The sequence below is a fragment of the Tachyglossus aculeatus genome, chromosome 4, assembly GCF_015852505.1.
Source record: "Tachyglossus aculeatus isolate mTacAcu1 chromosome 4, mTacAcu1.pri, whole genome shotgun sequence".
NCBI classification, from domain to species: Eukaryota; Metazoa; Chordata; class Mammalia; order Monotremata; family Tachyglossidae; genus Tachyglossus; species Tachyglossus aculeatus.
In genome coordinates this window covers 136,401,487-136,416,722 of record NC_052069.1, presented here as the reverse complement: position 1 = coordinate 136,416,722, position 15,236 = coordinate 136,401,487, and the positions used below count along the sequence as shown (strand labels likewise).

At 53.1% G+C, this 15,236-nt stretch overlaps 1 protein-coding gene across 1 annotated transcript in view; it reads left to right on the top strand.

Annotated features, from left to right (window-relative positions):
- The first annotated feature begins 709 nt into the window (after positions 1 to 709).
- Positions 710 to 15,236, top strand: part of RAB11FIP5 (RAB11 family interacting protein 5) — an 85,740-nt gene continuing 71,213 nt past the window's right edge. The window contains exon 1 of the mRNA XM_038745958.1: positions 710 to 1,985. Within this exon, the coding sequence (XP_038601886.1) occupies positions 1,540 to 1,985 (446 nt within the window). The 5' untranslated portion in view covers positions 710 to 1,539. The remainder of the gene's footprint in view (positions 1,986 to 15,236) is intronic.

Below are 15,236 nucleotides of genomic sequence, written 5' to 3'. Positions count from 1 at the left end.
AGGAATTGAACCCATGACCTCTGACTCCAAAGTCCGGGCTCTTCCGTGGGGGGAAGGACCTAAGTGGGACGAGGGACAGAGGATGGGAGGGAGGGACAGGGGATGGGGGGGGAAGGACAGAGAATGGGGGGGAGGGACAGGGGATGGGGGGGAAGGACAGAGAATGGGGGGGAGGGACAGGCCGTGGGGGGAAGGACCTGGGGGAGGCGAGGGACAGGGGATGGGGGGAAGGACAGGGGATGGGGGAGGGACCTAAGGGGGGCGAAGGACAGAGAGGAGGAAGGTCCGGGGGTGGGGGCGACGGAGGGGAGTGTGAGCCCGCTGTTGGGTAGGGACCGTCTCTCTATGTTGCCAACTTGTACTCCCCAAGCGCTTAGTACAGTGCTCTGCACACAGTAAGCGCTCAATAAATACGATTGAATGAATGAATGAACGGGGGGAACGATTGAATGAATGAATGAACGGGGGGAGGGTGAGGGCAGGGGATGGGGGGAGGGACTGGGGATGGGAGGAAGGACCATGGGCGTGGAAGGGGGTGGGGAGGAGGGCGAGGGGGTGGGAGGGGTCTGGCTGTGTGTGAGTGTGTGAGTGTGTGAGCCGTGCAGGGGGCGGGTCCTGGGGGCGGGTCCGGGGGCGGGTCCCGGTGACATCACGACCCCCCTGATTGCAGCAGCCGCGGCCCAGCCGCCCCAGAAGGACCGCAGGGCCGGGGGCGCGTGGAAACTTTCTTTCCCGCAGGACCTTCCGCCCACCGCCCACCTCGGGGGTCCACCACCGTCTCCCCCCCCACCCAGGGGGTCCCACCAACGTCTTCCCTCCAACTGCGGAGGCTCCGACCACCGCCTCCCCCCAGTCTGGGGGATCCGAGTGTCGTCTTCCATCCAACTGCAGGGGTCCGACCACCGCCTCTCCCCAACCTTGGGGGTCCGACCATCGTCTTCCCACCAGCCTTGGGGGTCCCAGCATCGACTCCCCCCGCCCTTGGGGGTCCGAGCAGCGTCTTCCATCCCACCTCGGGGGTCGGAGCGTCGTGTCCCCCCAACCTCCGGGATCCGAGCATCTTCTGGCCCCACCCTTGGGTGTCCGAGCAGCGTCTTCCGTCCAACCTTGGGGGTCCAAGCACCGCCTCCGCGCAGCGTTGGGGTTCCGACCATCGTCTCCCCTCCAGCTTTGGGGGTCCCACCGCTGCCTCTCTCCAACCTTGGGGGTCCGAACGTCGTCTCCCTCCAACTTTGGGGGTCCCCCACCGTCTCCCCCCGACCTTGAGGGTACCCCCCCACCGTTTCCCCCCAACCTTGGGGGTCCGAGCGTCGTCTCCCCCCAGCTTTTGGGGATCCCACCACCGCCTCCCCCCAACCTTGGGGGTCTAAGCACCGCCTCCCCCCAAACTTGGGTGTCCCAGCGTCGTCTCCCCCCAGCTTTGGGGTTCCCACCACCGCCTCCCCCATCCCCGGGGGTCCGAGCGTCGTGTTCCCTCCAGCCTTGGAGGCCCGAGCCCCTCGTCCCCCCACCGCCTCGGGGGTATCGGTCTTCCCCTCCATGGCTGCCCCTCGGTGTCCGTCGCCGCCGCCTTCTCCGCGCTGGCTTCCCACGCACGTTCAGGTGACGGTGTTGCGGGCCCGGGGCCTGCGGGGCAAAGGGGCGGGGGGCAGCAGCACCAGCGACGCCTACGCAGTCATCCAGCTGGGCCGGGACCGCTACCGCACCTCGGTGGTGGAGAAGACGGCCGGCTGTCCCGAGTGGCGGGAGGAGTGCTCCTTCCAGCTGCCCCCGGGGACCCTGCCCCGCCCAGACCCCGGCGGAGGGGGACCCCCGGCCGCCCCCAGCGGAGGGGGACCCCCGGCCGCCCCCGACGGCTCCCCGCCGGACGCCCTCCTGCTGCTCACCGCCATGCACCGCTCCCTCATCGGCCTGGACAAGTTCTTGGGCCGTGCCGCCGTGCCCCTGGACCCCCTGCTCCGGGCCGGACGGGACCCCCACACCCAGTGAGTCTCCGGGGGCGCTGGGGGCAGGGGAGGAGGGGGGTGTTGAGGGAGGGGACCCTACCAGGGGTTGTCAAGGGGAGGGGGTTTCAGCAGGGGCTGTTTGGGGAGAGGGCTCTGGTGGGGGGAAGGGGCTCCACTCTAGCAGGGGTTGTCAGGGGGAGGGGGCTTTTACAGGGGCTATTTGGGGAGAGGGCTCTGGTAGAGACTGGTGGGGGAGGGGGCTCTGGAAGGGGATGTCAGGGGGAGGGGGTGGCTGGAAGAGGGGGCTCTAGCAGGGGATGTCAGGGGGAGGGGGTTGTTGGGGAGGGGGCTCTAACAGGGGATGTCAGGGGGAGGGGGTTGCTGGAAGAGGGGGCTCTAGCAGGGGATGTCAGGGGGAGGGGGTTGTTGGGGAGGGGACCCTTGCAGGGGTTGTCAGGGGGAAGGATCTCTAACAGGGGTAGTTGGGGGGACAGAGCTTTGGTAGGGGCTGGTGGGGAGGAGGGGGCTGTCAGGGGGAGGGGGCTCTAGCAGGGGATGTCAGGGGGAGGGGATTGTTGGGGAGGGGGCTCTTGCAGGGGTTGTCAGGGGAAGGGGGCTCTAACGGGCAGTTTAGGAGACAGGGCTTTGGTAGGGGCTGGTGGGGGAGTAGGGGCTGTCAGGGGGAGGGGGCTCTTGCAGGGGTTGTCAGGGGGAGGGGGCTCTAACGGGCAGTTTGGGGGAGAGGGCTTTGGTAGGGGCTGGTGGGGGAGGAGGAGGCTGTCAGGGGGAGGGGACTCTAGCAGGGGATAGGGGCTCTACTAAGGGCTGGTGGGGGGAAGGGGCTCTACTTTAGCAGGGGTTGTCAGGGGGAGGGGGCTCTAGCAGGGGCTGTCGGGGAGGGGGCTCTTGCAGGGGCTGTCAGGGAGAAGGGGCTCTAGCAGGGGTTGTCAGGGGAAGGGGGCTGTCAGGGAGAGGGGGCTCTAGCAGGGGTTGTCAGAGGGAGGGGAGTCTAGCAGGGGCTGTTTGGGAGAGGGAGCTCTGGTAGGGGAGGAGGGGGCTGTTGAGGGGAGGGGGCTCAGGAAGGCGCCATTGGTGGGGAGGGGGCTGTTGGGGGAGGGAGATCCAGGAGGGGCTGTGAGGGAAGATGGGGAGTGGAAGAGGGTGGTTCACCCAGGCCCTCTGCCTGTAAGGGTGGGCTGTTGTTATGGTATTTGTTAAGCGCTTACTATGTGCCAGGCACTGTTCTAAGCGCTGGGGAAGATAGAAGGTCTTCGGGTTGGACACCCAGGACCTGGCCCTCATGGGGCTCACAGCATTAATCCCCATTTTACAGATGAGGGAATTGAGGGCCAGAGAAGCGAAGTCACTTGCCCAAGGTCACACGGCAGACAAGGGGCGGAGCCGGGATTAGAACCTAGGTCCTTCTGACTCCCAAGCCTGGGCTCTATCCGTTAGGCCACCCCTGCCATGGAGATAGGGAAGGGGGTTTTGGCAAATGCACTGGGGGAAGATTCATTCATTCAATCGTATTTACCGAGCACTTACTGTGTGCTCACTGTACTAAGCGTTTGGGAAGTACAGTGGGAAGTGGGAGAGGGTGATTCACCTAGACACTCTTCCTGCTGAGTGAGCCCAAGTGGCTAACTCCCCCCAAGCCCCCTGTCTCCAGTCAGGGCCCGCTTTTTGGCAATTCTTTTGTAATGACATCCCCCTGACCTTCCCCCTGTACTGCGTTTTTCTCAGTCCTGCATCGAGCTCGGTTGGGGCCTCCACCCCAAAGTCTGGCCTGAGTCCTTCCCGCTGCAGCGCAAGGGGCGGGGGTGGGAGGGGGGATTGTAAGAAACCTCCCCAAAACAGGGCTAGGGTCATTCCACACCCCCATCTCAGGTGGGGGATGTTGTGGGACCAGTTCTGCTTGGCTCTGAACTGAAAATGGGGGGCGGGCCCACCTCCCTCTCCTTATCCTTCCACACTTCCCCCTACTCCTCTTCAGGCTCCAAAGTCTCCTTTGACTTCTGAGTCTTGATCCAAAACACAGGCCTCTGTGAAAATGGGGCAGGAAGGGGAGGGGGGTGTTGAAAGATTCAGGGAGGAGACGAGAAACACCCCCCTCCTTTTCTCTCACCCGTTGACTAAGCAGCCCCCTCGCCCTTCCTCCCCTCGGGTCCGTCAGGCCTTAGCCAGGACTTTGCGGTGTTTTGATTTTTCCTCTCCTTCGGCCCCTCTCCGGTCCACCTCTGAAATTCCTCCCCTCCTTCCATGACTTGCTTTTTAGGAGTCTGAGGTGGGATCATGTGGTAACACGCATCACAGCTGGACTGGCTCTCTCAGCTTTCTTTTTTTTCCCCTCTCTCCCTATCTTCCTTTCTCTTCCCTTTCCTTGCTGTGACACCACTCAGGTGGTAATAATAATGGTATTTGCTAAGCGCTTACTATGGGCCAAGTACTGTTCTAAGCGCTTGGGGTAGAGACAAGGTTATCGAGTTGTCCCACGTGGGGCTCACAGTCTTAATCCCCAGATGAGGTAACTGAGGCACAGAGGAATCAAGTGACTTGCCCAAAGTCACACAGCTGATAAGTGGCGGAGCCGGAATTAGAACCCACGACCTCTGACTCCCAAGCCCGGGCTCTTTCCACTAAGCTAAGCTGCTTCTGGTGGGGAGGGTCAGGGGTGTTTTTTGTTTCCCCTGTCTTTGGGGGAGACTGGACCCCTTCTTACTGCTGTAGAGAACACGCCTATCCCCTTCCTGCCACGTTCAGCCAATGGACCAGCCCACCCCTCTTTCCGGTTCTTTCATCTGAAAAATGGGTTTTAAGACTGCGAGCCCCATGTGGAACAGGATCCGTATCCAGCCTGATGACTTTGTATATACCCCAGCGCTTAGAACAGTGCTTGACCCCCTAGTAAGCGCTTAACAAATACAGTCATTATTTATTATTATGTGCCAGCTTTAATTTTTTTTAAATGGTATCTGTTAATCAGTCAATCAATTGTATTGAGCGCTTACTGTGTGCAGAGCAATGTACTAAGCACTTGGGAAGTACAAGTTGGCAACATATAGAGATGGTCCCTACCCAACAGTGGGCTCACAGTCTAGAAAAGCGCTTCTTATGTCAAACCCTGTTCCAAGCGCTGGGGTACATATAAATCAGGTTGGACACCGTCCCTATCCCGCTTTAAGCTCACAGTCTAAGAGGGAGAACAGGAGAACTGAGGCACAGAGAAGTTGGGTGACTTGCCCAAAGTCACACAGCAAACACTGGGCAGAGCTGGGATTAGTTCCCAGGCCTGCGCTCCTACTACGAGGCAATGCTGCTTCTGTTTACCACTAAACGTACCACACTCCTGTGCTTCAGTTCCCCCATCTGTAAAATGGGGATTAAGACTGTGAACCTAAGGTGGGACATGGACTGTGTCCAGCCTAACTAGCTCGTGCTTATCACAGTGCTTACTACAGTGCATGGCATGGTAATCTGCATCTGTAAAATGGGGATGAAGTCCATGTGGGACATGGACTGTACCCAGCCTAACTAGCTTGTACCCATCCCAGCGCTTAGTACAGTGCCCGACACATAGTAAGTGCAGAGTAAGGGCAGGGATGACGTCTGTTCATTGTGCTATTGTACTCTTCCAAGTGCTTAGTACAGTGCTTTGCACACAGTAAGTGCCCACGAATGAATGTAAGAAGTACTCAATAAATACCATAAAAAACAGAAACGTAGCTCCGTTCATTCAGTCGTATTTATGAAGCACTTGCTGTGTGCAGAGCACTGTACTAAGCGCTTGGGAGAGTACACTACAACAACAAACAGGCATATTCCCTGCCCACAACGAGCTCACAGTGTAGAGCTTGATGAGAGCCCTGGACTGTCTGCTGGAGAAGGGACAGAGGAAGGTGAAGACTGAGCCCTTGCCCTTAACTGGGCTGCCAGTTCGATGGGGCAGATAAGAATAATGGTATTTGTAAAGCGTTTATGGTGTGCCAGGCACTGTACTAAGCGTTGGGGTGGATACAAGCTAATCAGGTTGGATGCAGTCCCTGTCCCATGTGGGGCTTACAGTCTCAATCCCCATTTTCCAGATGAGATCGCTGAGGCCCAGAGAAGTGAAGTCACTTGCCTGAGGTCACACAGCAGACAAGTGGCAGAGTGGGGATTAGAACCCATGATCTTTGGCTCTCAGGACAGGGTCTAGCAACTAGGGCATGCTGCTTCCCAGACTGTGGGTTTGCCCTGTTCACCACGCTGTGCTGGGGGAGGGCCGGAATATGGAGGGGGAGACTGGCTGTCTAGTGGGAATGCCAAGACGCTCACAGCCTGGCAAGAATCATTTCCCTAGACTCTTGGAACTAGGAGGAACTTTGGGAATCATTCATTCATATTTATTGAGCACTTAGGGCTGGGCAGGTGGGGAAGAGCAAAGGGAGCAAGTCAGGGCGACGCACAAGGGAATGGGAGATGAGGAAAAGTGAGGCTTAGTCTGGGAAGGCCTCTTGGAGGAGTTGGGTCTTCAATAATGCTCTGAAGCGGGGGAGAGTGGTTGTCTGGTGGATTTGAGGAGGGAGGGTATTCCAGGCCAGAGATAGGACGTGGGCCGGGGGTCATCGGTGGGACAGGCGAGATGGACGCCTAGTGAGAAGGTTAGCAACAGAGGAGCGAAGTGTGCCGGCTGGGCTGGAGAAGGAGAAAAGGGAGGTGAGGTAGGAGAGGGCAAGGTGATGGAGGGCCATAATGCCAATGGTGAGGCGTTTCCATTTGATATGAAAGTGGGTGGGCAACCACTGGAGTCTTTTGAGGAGCTGGGTGACGTGTCCTGAACGTTTTTGTAGAAGAATGATCCGGGCATCTAGGATGACTCCTTGCCTCTGGCCAGACCTCAACTTGAACCCTCACAGACAGATATTTTCTAAAACATTCCCTCTCTGCTACCCACCCCTCAGGAGACCAAACAGGCTGACCCTCCTTGCCTGGACAGTAGCCATTCGGCTCCCTAGGAGTTCTTTGCCAGATGCCCCAGGGGCCTGGAGGCACCCTGGTGACCTCTGACCCACTGTGGCCTCAAGTAGCAATTATATTTAAGTGCCACGTGCCAAAGCGCTGTCCTAAGTGCTGTACTAAGGTAATCAGATTGGAGTCAGTCCTGGGCTGTCACATTCCCCTTTGGGCCTTGAATGGGTGGGAGAGTCAGTCAGTTAATCATATTTATTGAGCGCTTACCATTTGCAGAGGCCTGTACTAAGCGCTTGGGAGAGTACAGTATAGCAATATGGCAGACATATTTCCTGCCCACAGTGAGCTTACAGTCTAGAGGGAGAGATAGAAATTAATAGAAATAAATAAATTACCAATGTGGATATAAGCACCGTGGGGCTGGGATGGCGGCTGAATAAAGTCAGGGCCACGCAGAAGGGAGTGGGAGAAGAGGAAAGGAGGGCATAGTCAGGGAAGGCCTCTTGGAGGAGATGGGCCTTCAGTAAGGCTTTGAAAGTAGGGAGAGTCATTGTCTGATGGATATGAAGAAGAAGGGCATTCCAGGCCTGAGGCAGGACGTGGGTGAGAGGTGGGTGGTGAGAAAGATGATTTCAGGGACACCATCCCTGTCCCGTATCAGGGCTCACGCTGTAATGGGGATGGAGAATAGATTCTGAGTTCCCATTTTTACAGGAAACTGAGGCACAGAGGAGTGAAGTGACTGCCTAAAGTCACACAACCGACAAGAGGTGGAGCTGGGATTGGAACCCAGGTCTCCTGACTCCCAAGCCCATGCTCTTTCTTACTGCACCCCCCCGCTTCTCTGCTGAAGCAGACCTTGGTCGCTTTTGGGGTTGACTAGCTCCCTCCTTTCCTTTTTTTATTTAATGGTATTTATTGAACACTTACTCGGTGCAGAGAACCGTACTAAGCGCTTGGGAAAGTGCACTACAACAGTGTCGGTAGATGAGATAACAATAATGATGATGATGGTATCTGTTAAGAACTTACTATGTGCCAGGCACTGTACTGAGTGCTGGGGTGGATACAAACAAATCGGGCTGGACACAGTCCAGCTAACAGTCTAGTGGGAAAGTGAGCCCACTGTTGGGTAGGGACCATCTCTATATGTTGCCAACTTGTACTTCCCAAGCTCTTAGTACAGTGCTCTGCACACAGTAAGCGCTCAGTAAATACGAGTGAATGAATGAATGTATGTATGAATGAAAGACAGACATAAAAAATAGACTAGGGATAAGGGAAATCGAATTATTATTATTATTGTACTTGTTAAGTGCTTATTAGGTGCCAAGCATTGTTCTAAGTGAATCAGGTTGGACACAGACCCTGTCCCACATGGGGCTCACAGTCTTAATCCCCATTTTCCAGATGAGGGAACTGAGGCCCAGAGAAGTGAAGTGACTCACCCAAGGTCACACAGCAGACACGTAGCAGAGTCGGGATTAGAACTTGGGTCCTTCTGAGTCCCAGGCCCGTGTTCTATTCATTAAGACACAAATAGTTATGAAAGTATTGTGGGGCTGGGGTGTTGCTTAAGAGCCACCCAGCCAAGTTCATAGTTGATGCAGATGGGAGAGTGGATAGGAGAAATAAAGGGCTTAATCAGGGAAGGCCTCTTGGAGGAAATAGAGATTCCTAGTAGAAAAAGCTTGGGTTTGGGAGTCAGAGGACATGGGTTCTAATCCCAGCTCCGCCACCTGTCTGCTGTGTGACCCTGGGTAAGTCACTTCACTTCTCTCTGGACCTCAGTTCCCTCATCTGAAAAATGGGGATGAAGACTCTCAGCCCCATGTGAGACAGGAACTGTGTCCAACCTGATTACCTCGTATCTCCCCCAGTGCTTAGAACAGTTCTTGACACATAGTAAGCGCATAACAAATTCTACTATTACTATTATTATTGATAGGAATTTAGGAGGGTTTTGGAGGTGGGAAGGGCGGTGGATTGTCAGATGTAAGGGGGAGTGAGTTCCAGGACAGAGGGAGAATGTGAAATGAGCCTAGAAAAGGCAGGGCCATGGTAGCAAGCGCTTACTACGGTGTTCTGCCCACAAGAAGTACACACAATAAATATGATTGAATTAAAGTTTTGTGTACCAACTGCAGGGGCAAACCTGAGGAGAAGCAGCATGGTGTAGTGTCCGCTATTGGTTAGGGACCGTCTCTATATGTTGCCAACTTGTACTTCCCAAGCGCTTAGTACAGTGCTCTGCACACAGTAAGCGCTCAATAAATACGAATGAATGAATGAATGAATAGTGCACGGACCAGGGAGCCAAGAGGGTCATGGGTTCTAATCCCAGCTCCACCGTTTGTCTGCTGTGTGACCTTGGGCAAGTCGCTTCACTAGGCCTCAGTTACATCATCTGTGAAATGGGGATTGAGACTGTGAGCCCCTTGTGGGACAGGGACTGTGTCCAACCTGATTCAGTAAGGCACTGGGAGAGTCCTGTCAGTAGAAGCTGGGGGTGTCTGAGGCCAGGGGATAGATCAGATGATCTCCTAATGACGCCTCACATGATCTCCCTCAGCCTGAGAGCCCCACCTCCATGGGGGCTGAACTTCATGACTTGTAAATACCCCAGGGCGCAGTACAATGCGTAGCACACAGTGTCCACAGATACTTAGAGAAGCAGCGTGGCTCAGTGGAAAGAGCATGGGCTTTGGAGTCAGGGGTCATGGATTCAAATCCTGGCTCCACCACTTGTTAGCTATGTGACTTTGGGCAAGACACTTCACTTCTCTGGGCCTCAGTTCCTTCATCTGCAAAATGGGGGTGAAGACTGTGAGCCCTCCCATGGGACAACCTGATCACCTTGTAACCTCCCCAGCGCTTAGAACAATGCTTTGCACATAGTAAGTGCTTAATAAATGCCATTATTATTATAGCAATTATTATCATTATTAAGGTGGAGTCCTGGGGCTGTGAGGAGAAAGGGAAAAAGAGAATCTTAAATCTGCCTGGAGCAGACTCTGCCACCTATAGAGATAATTACTCTCCCCTCCTCCTTCAAAGCCTTATTGAAGTGACATCTCCTCCAAGAGGCCTTCCCAGACTAAATCCCGCTTTTTCTCATCTCCCACTCCCTTCCGCATCGCCCTGACTCGCTCCCTTTGTTCTTCCCTGGTCCCAGCACTTTTGTACGTAGCTGTCATTTATTCATATTAATGTCTGTCTCCCCACCTCTAGACTGTCAGCAGAAATTGTGGGCAGGGAATGTGTCTGTTTATTGTTGAATTGGACTCTCCCAAGCACTCAGTACAGTGCTCTGCACACAGTAAGCACTCAATAAATATGAATGAATGAACAATAATAACTGTGGTATTTGTTTAAATGCTTACTATGTGCCAAGCACTGTTCTAAGTGCTGGGGTGGACACAGTCTCTGTCCCACATGGGGTTCCCAGGCTTCATTCCCATTTTACAGATGAGGTCACTGAGGCTCAGAGAAGTGAAGTGGCTTACCCAAGGTCACACAGCTGACAAATGGCTGAGCCGGGATTCACTGTACGAACCACTTAGGAGAGCCAGTACAACAGAGTTGGCAGACATGATCCCTCCCTGTCACTTAAAACAGTGCCTGGTGATTAGTATAAGCCCTTAACAATACCATTATTTTAAAAAAGATGATTTTCTACAGTATCTTGCTGGAGAGCGCAAAAGAGCCTGTGAATTTACGGATGCAACCTTGCCAACGGAGCTAGCCCGAAGTGCTAAGTGGAGGCTCTCTCCCCCTTCCGTTCCAAACCAATGGAAACTGCATTTTGGGTTTGAACCTCCGTTTTTTGAACCCAGAACTTCCTCCCGTTTCATATCTCCCTTCCAAACTGCAAAGCCTTATATAAAAGCACATCTCCTCCGAGAGGCCTTTCTCCACTAAACACTCATTTCCTCTTCTAGACTGTGAGCCTGCTGTTGGGTAGGGACTGTCTCTATATGTTGCCAACTTGTACTTCCCAAGCGCTTAGTACAGTGCTCTGCACACAGTAAGCGCTTAATAAATATGATTGAATGAATGAATTTCCTCTTCTGCCACACCCTTTTGCATCACCCTCGTACTTGTATTTGCACTCTTTATTCACCCCTCCCTCAGTAGATAAAAGATAATAGATAATAATAGGTAAAATTGGTAAAAGATAGGTACTTAAGTACCTATCCGTAACTTGTTGATTTATATTAATGTCCATCTCCCCAGCTAGACTGGTGTCTACCAACGCTGTTGTCCTCTCCCTAGCTCCTAGTACGGTGTTCTGCACAAAGTACTCAGGTTGTACCATTGGCTGATTCATTCCTAGGGGAAAAAGAAGAAAAAAGAAAAGAGTGTAGGGGCTTGCTATGTGCCAGACACTCTACTGAGTGCTAGGGTAGAAGTGCTAGGGTAGATACAAGTTAATTGGGTTGGACACAGTCCATGTCCCATTTAGGGCTCATAGTCTTAATCCCCTTTGTACGGATGAAGGAACTGAGGCCCAGAGAATAATAATAATGATGATGGCATTTGTTAAGTGCTTACTATGTGCAAAGCACTGTTCTAAGTGCTGGGTGGATACAAGGTGATCAGGTTGTCCCACGTGGGGCTCACAGTCTTAATCCCCATTTTACAGATGAGGAAACTGAGGCTCAGAGAATTTAAGTGACTTGCCCAAGATCACACAGCAGACATTTGAGGGAGCCGGGATTCGAACCCATGACCTCTAAATCCCAAGCCCGTGCTCTTTGCACCAAGTCAAGCTGCTTCTCGGTGGAAGCGAAGTGACTTACCCAAGGTCACACAGCAGACAAGTGGAAGAACTGGGACCATACTCTTAATTGATTGCATATAATAGGCAGGCAATAAATTCACTCAATTCACTTCCTCCCCTTCCTGTTCCCTCCTGGGATATAGGTCTGTCTCGTCAACCAATCAGCCCTTCTGTGCGCAGAGCACAGTGCTAAACTCTTGGGAGAGTATCAATCAATTGTATTGAGCGCTTACTATGTGCAGAGCATTGTACTAAGTGCTTAAGTGCTAAGAGTACACAGTAAGAGAGCTACTAGACAATTTAAGAGAGCTGGTAGACATGTTCCCTGTCCACGTGAGTTTATAATAATAATAATAATAATGTTGGTATTTGTTAAGTGCTTACTATGTGCAAAGCACTGTTCTAAACACTGGGGGGAACACAAGGAGATGACGTTGTCCCATGTGGGGCTCACAGTCTTAATCCACATTTTACAGATGAGGGAACTGAGGCACAGAGAAGTGAAGTGACTTGCCCAAGGTCACACAGCAGACTTGTGGGGAGGCGGGATTTGAACCCATGACCTCCGACTCCCAAGCCCGCGCTCGTTCCACTGAGCCACGCTGCTTCTCTAGAGGGGGAGATTTTCTTCTGCTAGTCTTATTGAATTAATTTACCCTCACCTGCTTTGTCCATTTCTCACCTTTAAAGAAAGCTGCACCATGCAGTGGCTAGAGCCCGAGCCTGCAAGTCAGAAGGTCATGGGTTCTAATCCTGACTCTGCCAATTGTCTGCTGTGTGACCTTGGGCAAGTCGCTTCACTTCTCTGGGCCTCCGTTCCCTCATCTGGAAAATGGGGATTGAGGCTGAGAGCCCCAGGTGGGACAGTGTGTGTCCAACCTGATTTGTTTGTATCCACCCCAGTGCTTAGTACAGTGCTTGGTACATTGTAAGCACTTAAATACCACAATTATTATTATTTCCTTTATGGACTTTCCACCCCAGCAGGTGTGCCCTTCTCCTCTCCCTCCATCCCCCTCCCCAACTCCTCAATCACTGCTTAAAATGATGTGATGCAAAAGTTTTTTTTTTTAAAATTCTCCCTCAAAATGAAATGGGGCAATTTTGATACTTGTTTCTCACTCGTGTCTATCTTCCAGTCTCTTGAAAGACATTGTAATCCAGTGCTGGATTATCCAAACTTTTTTTTAAAATGGTATTTAAGCAGTTACTATGTGCTAGGCAGCGTACTAAGCGCTGGGGTAGATACAAATTAATCAGGTTGGACAGAGTCCCTGTCCCACTTGTGGCTCACAGCCTTAATCCTCATTTTACAGATGAGGTAACTGAGGCCCAAAGAAGGGAAATGGCTTGCCTAAGGTCACACAGCAGACAAGGGGCGGGGCCGGGATTGTAATCCAGGTCCTTTGACTCCCAGGCTCTATCATATTGGTACCCCTTCCTCTACGGCTTCCTCCTCCTCCTCCCCACCCTCACTCTTAGGCCATTTCCAGCCCCCCAGGACTTCCCTGGTGGGATGGGAAGCATTGGGAGCCCCCCAAATAATAATAATAACGGTACTTAAATGCTATTGCCAAGTACTGTTTTAAGCACTGGAGTAGATACAAGGTAATCAGGTTGGACACAGTCCCTGTTCCACATGGGGCTCACAGTCTTAATCCCCATTTTACAGGTGAGGTAACTGAGGTCCAGAGAAGTGAAGTGACTAGCCCAAGATTGCACAGCAGACAGGTGGCAGATCCAGAATTAGAACCCATTACCTTCTCACTCCCAAGCCCGGGCTCTTGCCACTAAGTCATGCTCCTTCTCTGAACAGGAAAGTCAAACCTGTAAATTTTCTTGTCGTAACAGGGCATGTGACTGTTTCTCTGGGCACCAGGAGAGACTCTGAGGTCTAGGCACCTCAGGAAGTTTTTTGGGGTGGTGGTGAAACACTTGGGGAAAATGGAGTGGCATTTTGGATTACCTGCGGTTTTTGGTTATCTGGGGTCCCCTGCCATCGTGAAGACTCAGTGGGACGTGGAGAGCTGGAGATGTGCATTCCTCCTCTGGAGGTTATTTTGGTGTGCGATGGGGGTGGACTTGTGTCATGGGAGAGGTTGAAACTGGGTCATTTATTTCATTCGTTCAATTGTATTTATTGAGCACTTACTGGGGGCAGAGCACTGTACTAAGTGCTTCGGAGAGTACACTAGACACATTCTCTGCCCACAGCGAGCTTACAGTCGGTGGTGGGGAGACATTAAACATGGACTGCGTCAACCCGATTTGCTTGTAACCACTCCAGCGCTTAGTACAGTGCCTAGCACACAGTAAGTGCTTAACAGACACCACAGTTGTTATTATTAAGGCTTTGTTGGTTGGATTTGAGGAGGGATTTTAAGACTTGGAAGCGGAGAGAGTCGTGTCTGTCGGATATGAGGAGGGAGGGTGTCGCAGGCCAGAGGCAGGACGTGGACCAGGAGTCGGTGGCGAGATAGACGAGATGGAGGCCCAGTGAGAAGGTTGGCATTAGAGGAGCGAAGGTTTGCTGGCTGGGTGGCAGTAGCGTCACTCCAGCCTGGTTCCATTTAACCCTGAGGGGGTTAATATCTGAGCTTTTCCTCTCTTTCCTCACTTCCTCTGCCATTACATTGCAGCAGCTTGTTTATCAGGGCAGAGCAGGGATGGCGGGGTGGAGCTCAGCCTGCTGGAGCAGGAAGGGCAGACTGGGGTGTGTGCAACTCAGACCAGCCACCCCCCCCCCCCCCGCCCCCCCTCAGCCTCATCATTTGGTACCCTTGGCCCTGGCGGGGGGTGGTGGGTGGGCTGGGAGGCATGCCCCACCCTGTCCACGTAGAAGCAGCATGGTATAGTGGGCAAAGCATAGGCCTGGGCATCAGAGGTCGTGGGTTCTAATCCCGCTCCGCCACATAATAATAATGGCATTTGTTAAGTGCTTACTATGTGCAAAGCACTGTTCTAAGTGCTGGGTGGGGGGGCGTACAAGGTGATCAGGTTGTCCCACTTGGGGCTTGCAGTCTTAATCCCCATTTTACAGGTGAGGTAACTGAGGCTCAGAGAAGTTAAGTGACTTGCCCAAGGTCACACAGCTGATAAGTGACGGAGCTGGGATTAGAACCCATGACTTCTGGTTCTCAAGCCCATGCTTTTCCCACTGAGCCATGCTGCTTCTCTGTCTGCTGTGTGACTTTGGGCAAGTCACTCCACTTCTCTGGGACTCAGTTTCCTCATCTGGAAAATGGGGATTGAGACAGTCAGCCTCATGAGGGACATGGACTTTGTCCAACCTGATTACCTCATATCTACCCCGTGCTTAGAACAATGCTTGGCACATAGTAAGCACTTAACAAACACCACAGTAATTATTTTTAGTGGACAAAGCCAGGGCCTGGGAATCAGAAGAATCTGAGTTCCAATCCCGGCTGAGAGACCTTGGGTGAGTCACTTCAGTTCTCTGGGCCTTAGTTACCTAATCTGTAAAATGGGGATTGAGACTGTGAGCCCCACATGGAACAGGGACTGGGTCCAACCCGATTTGCTTGTATCTACCCCAG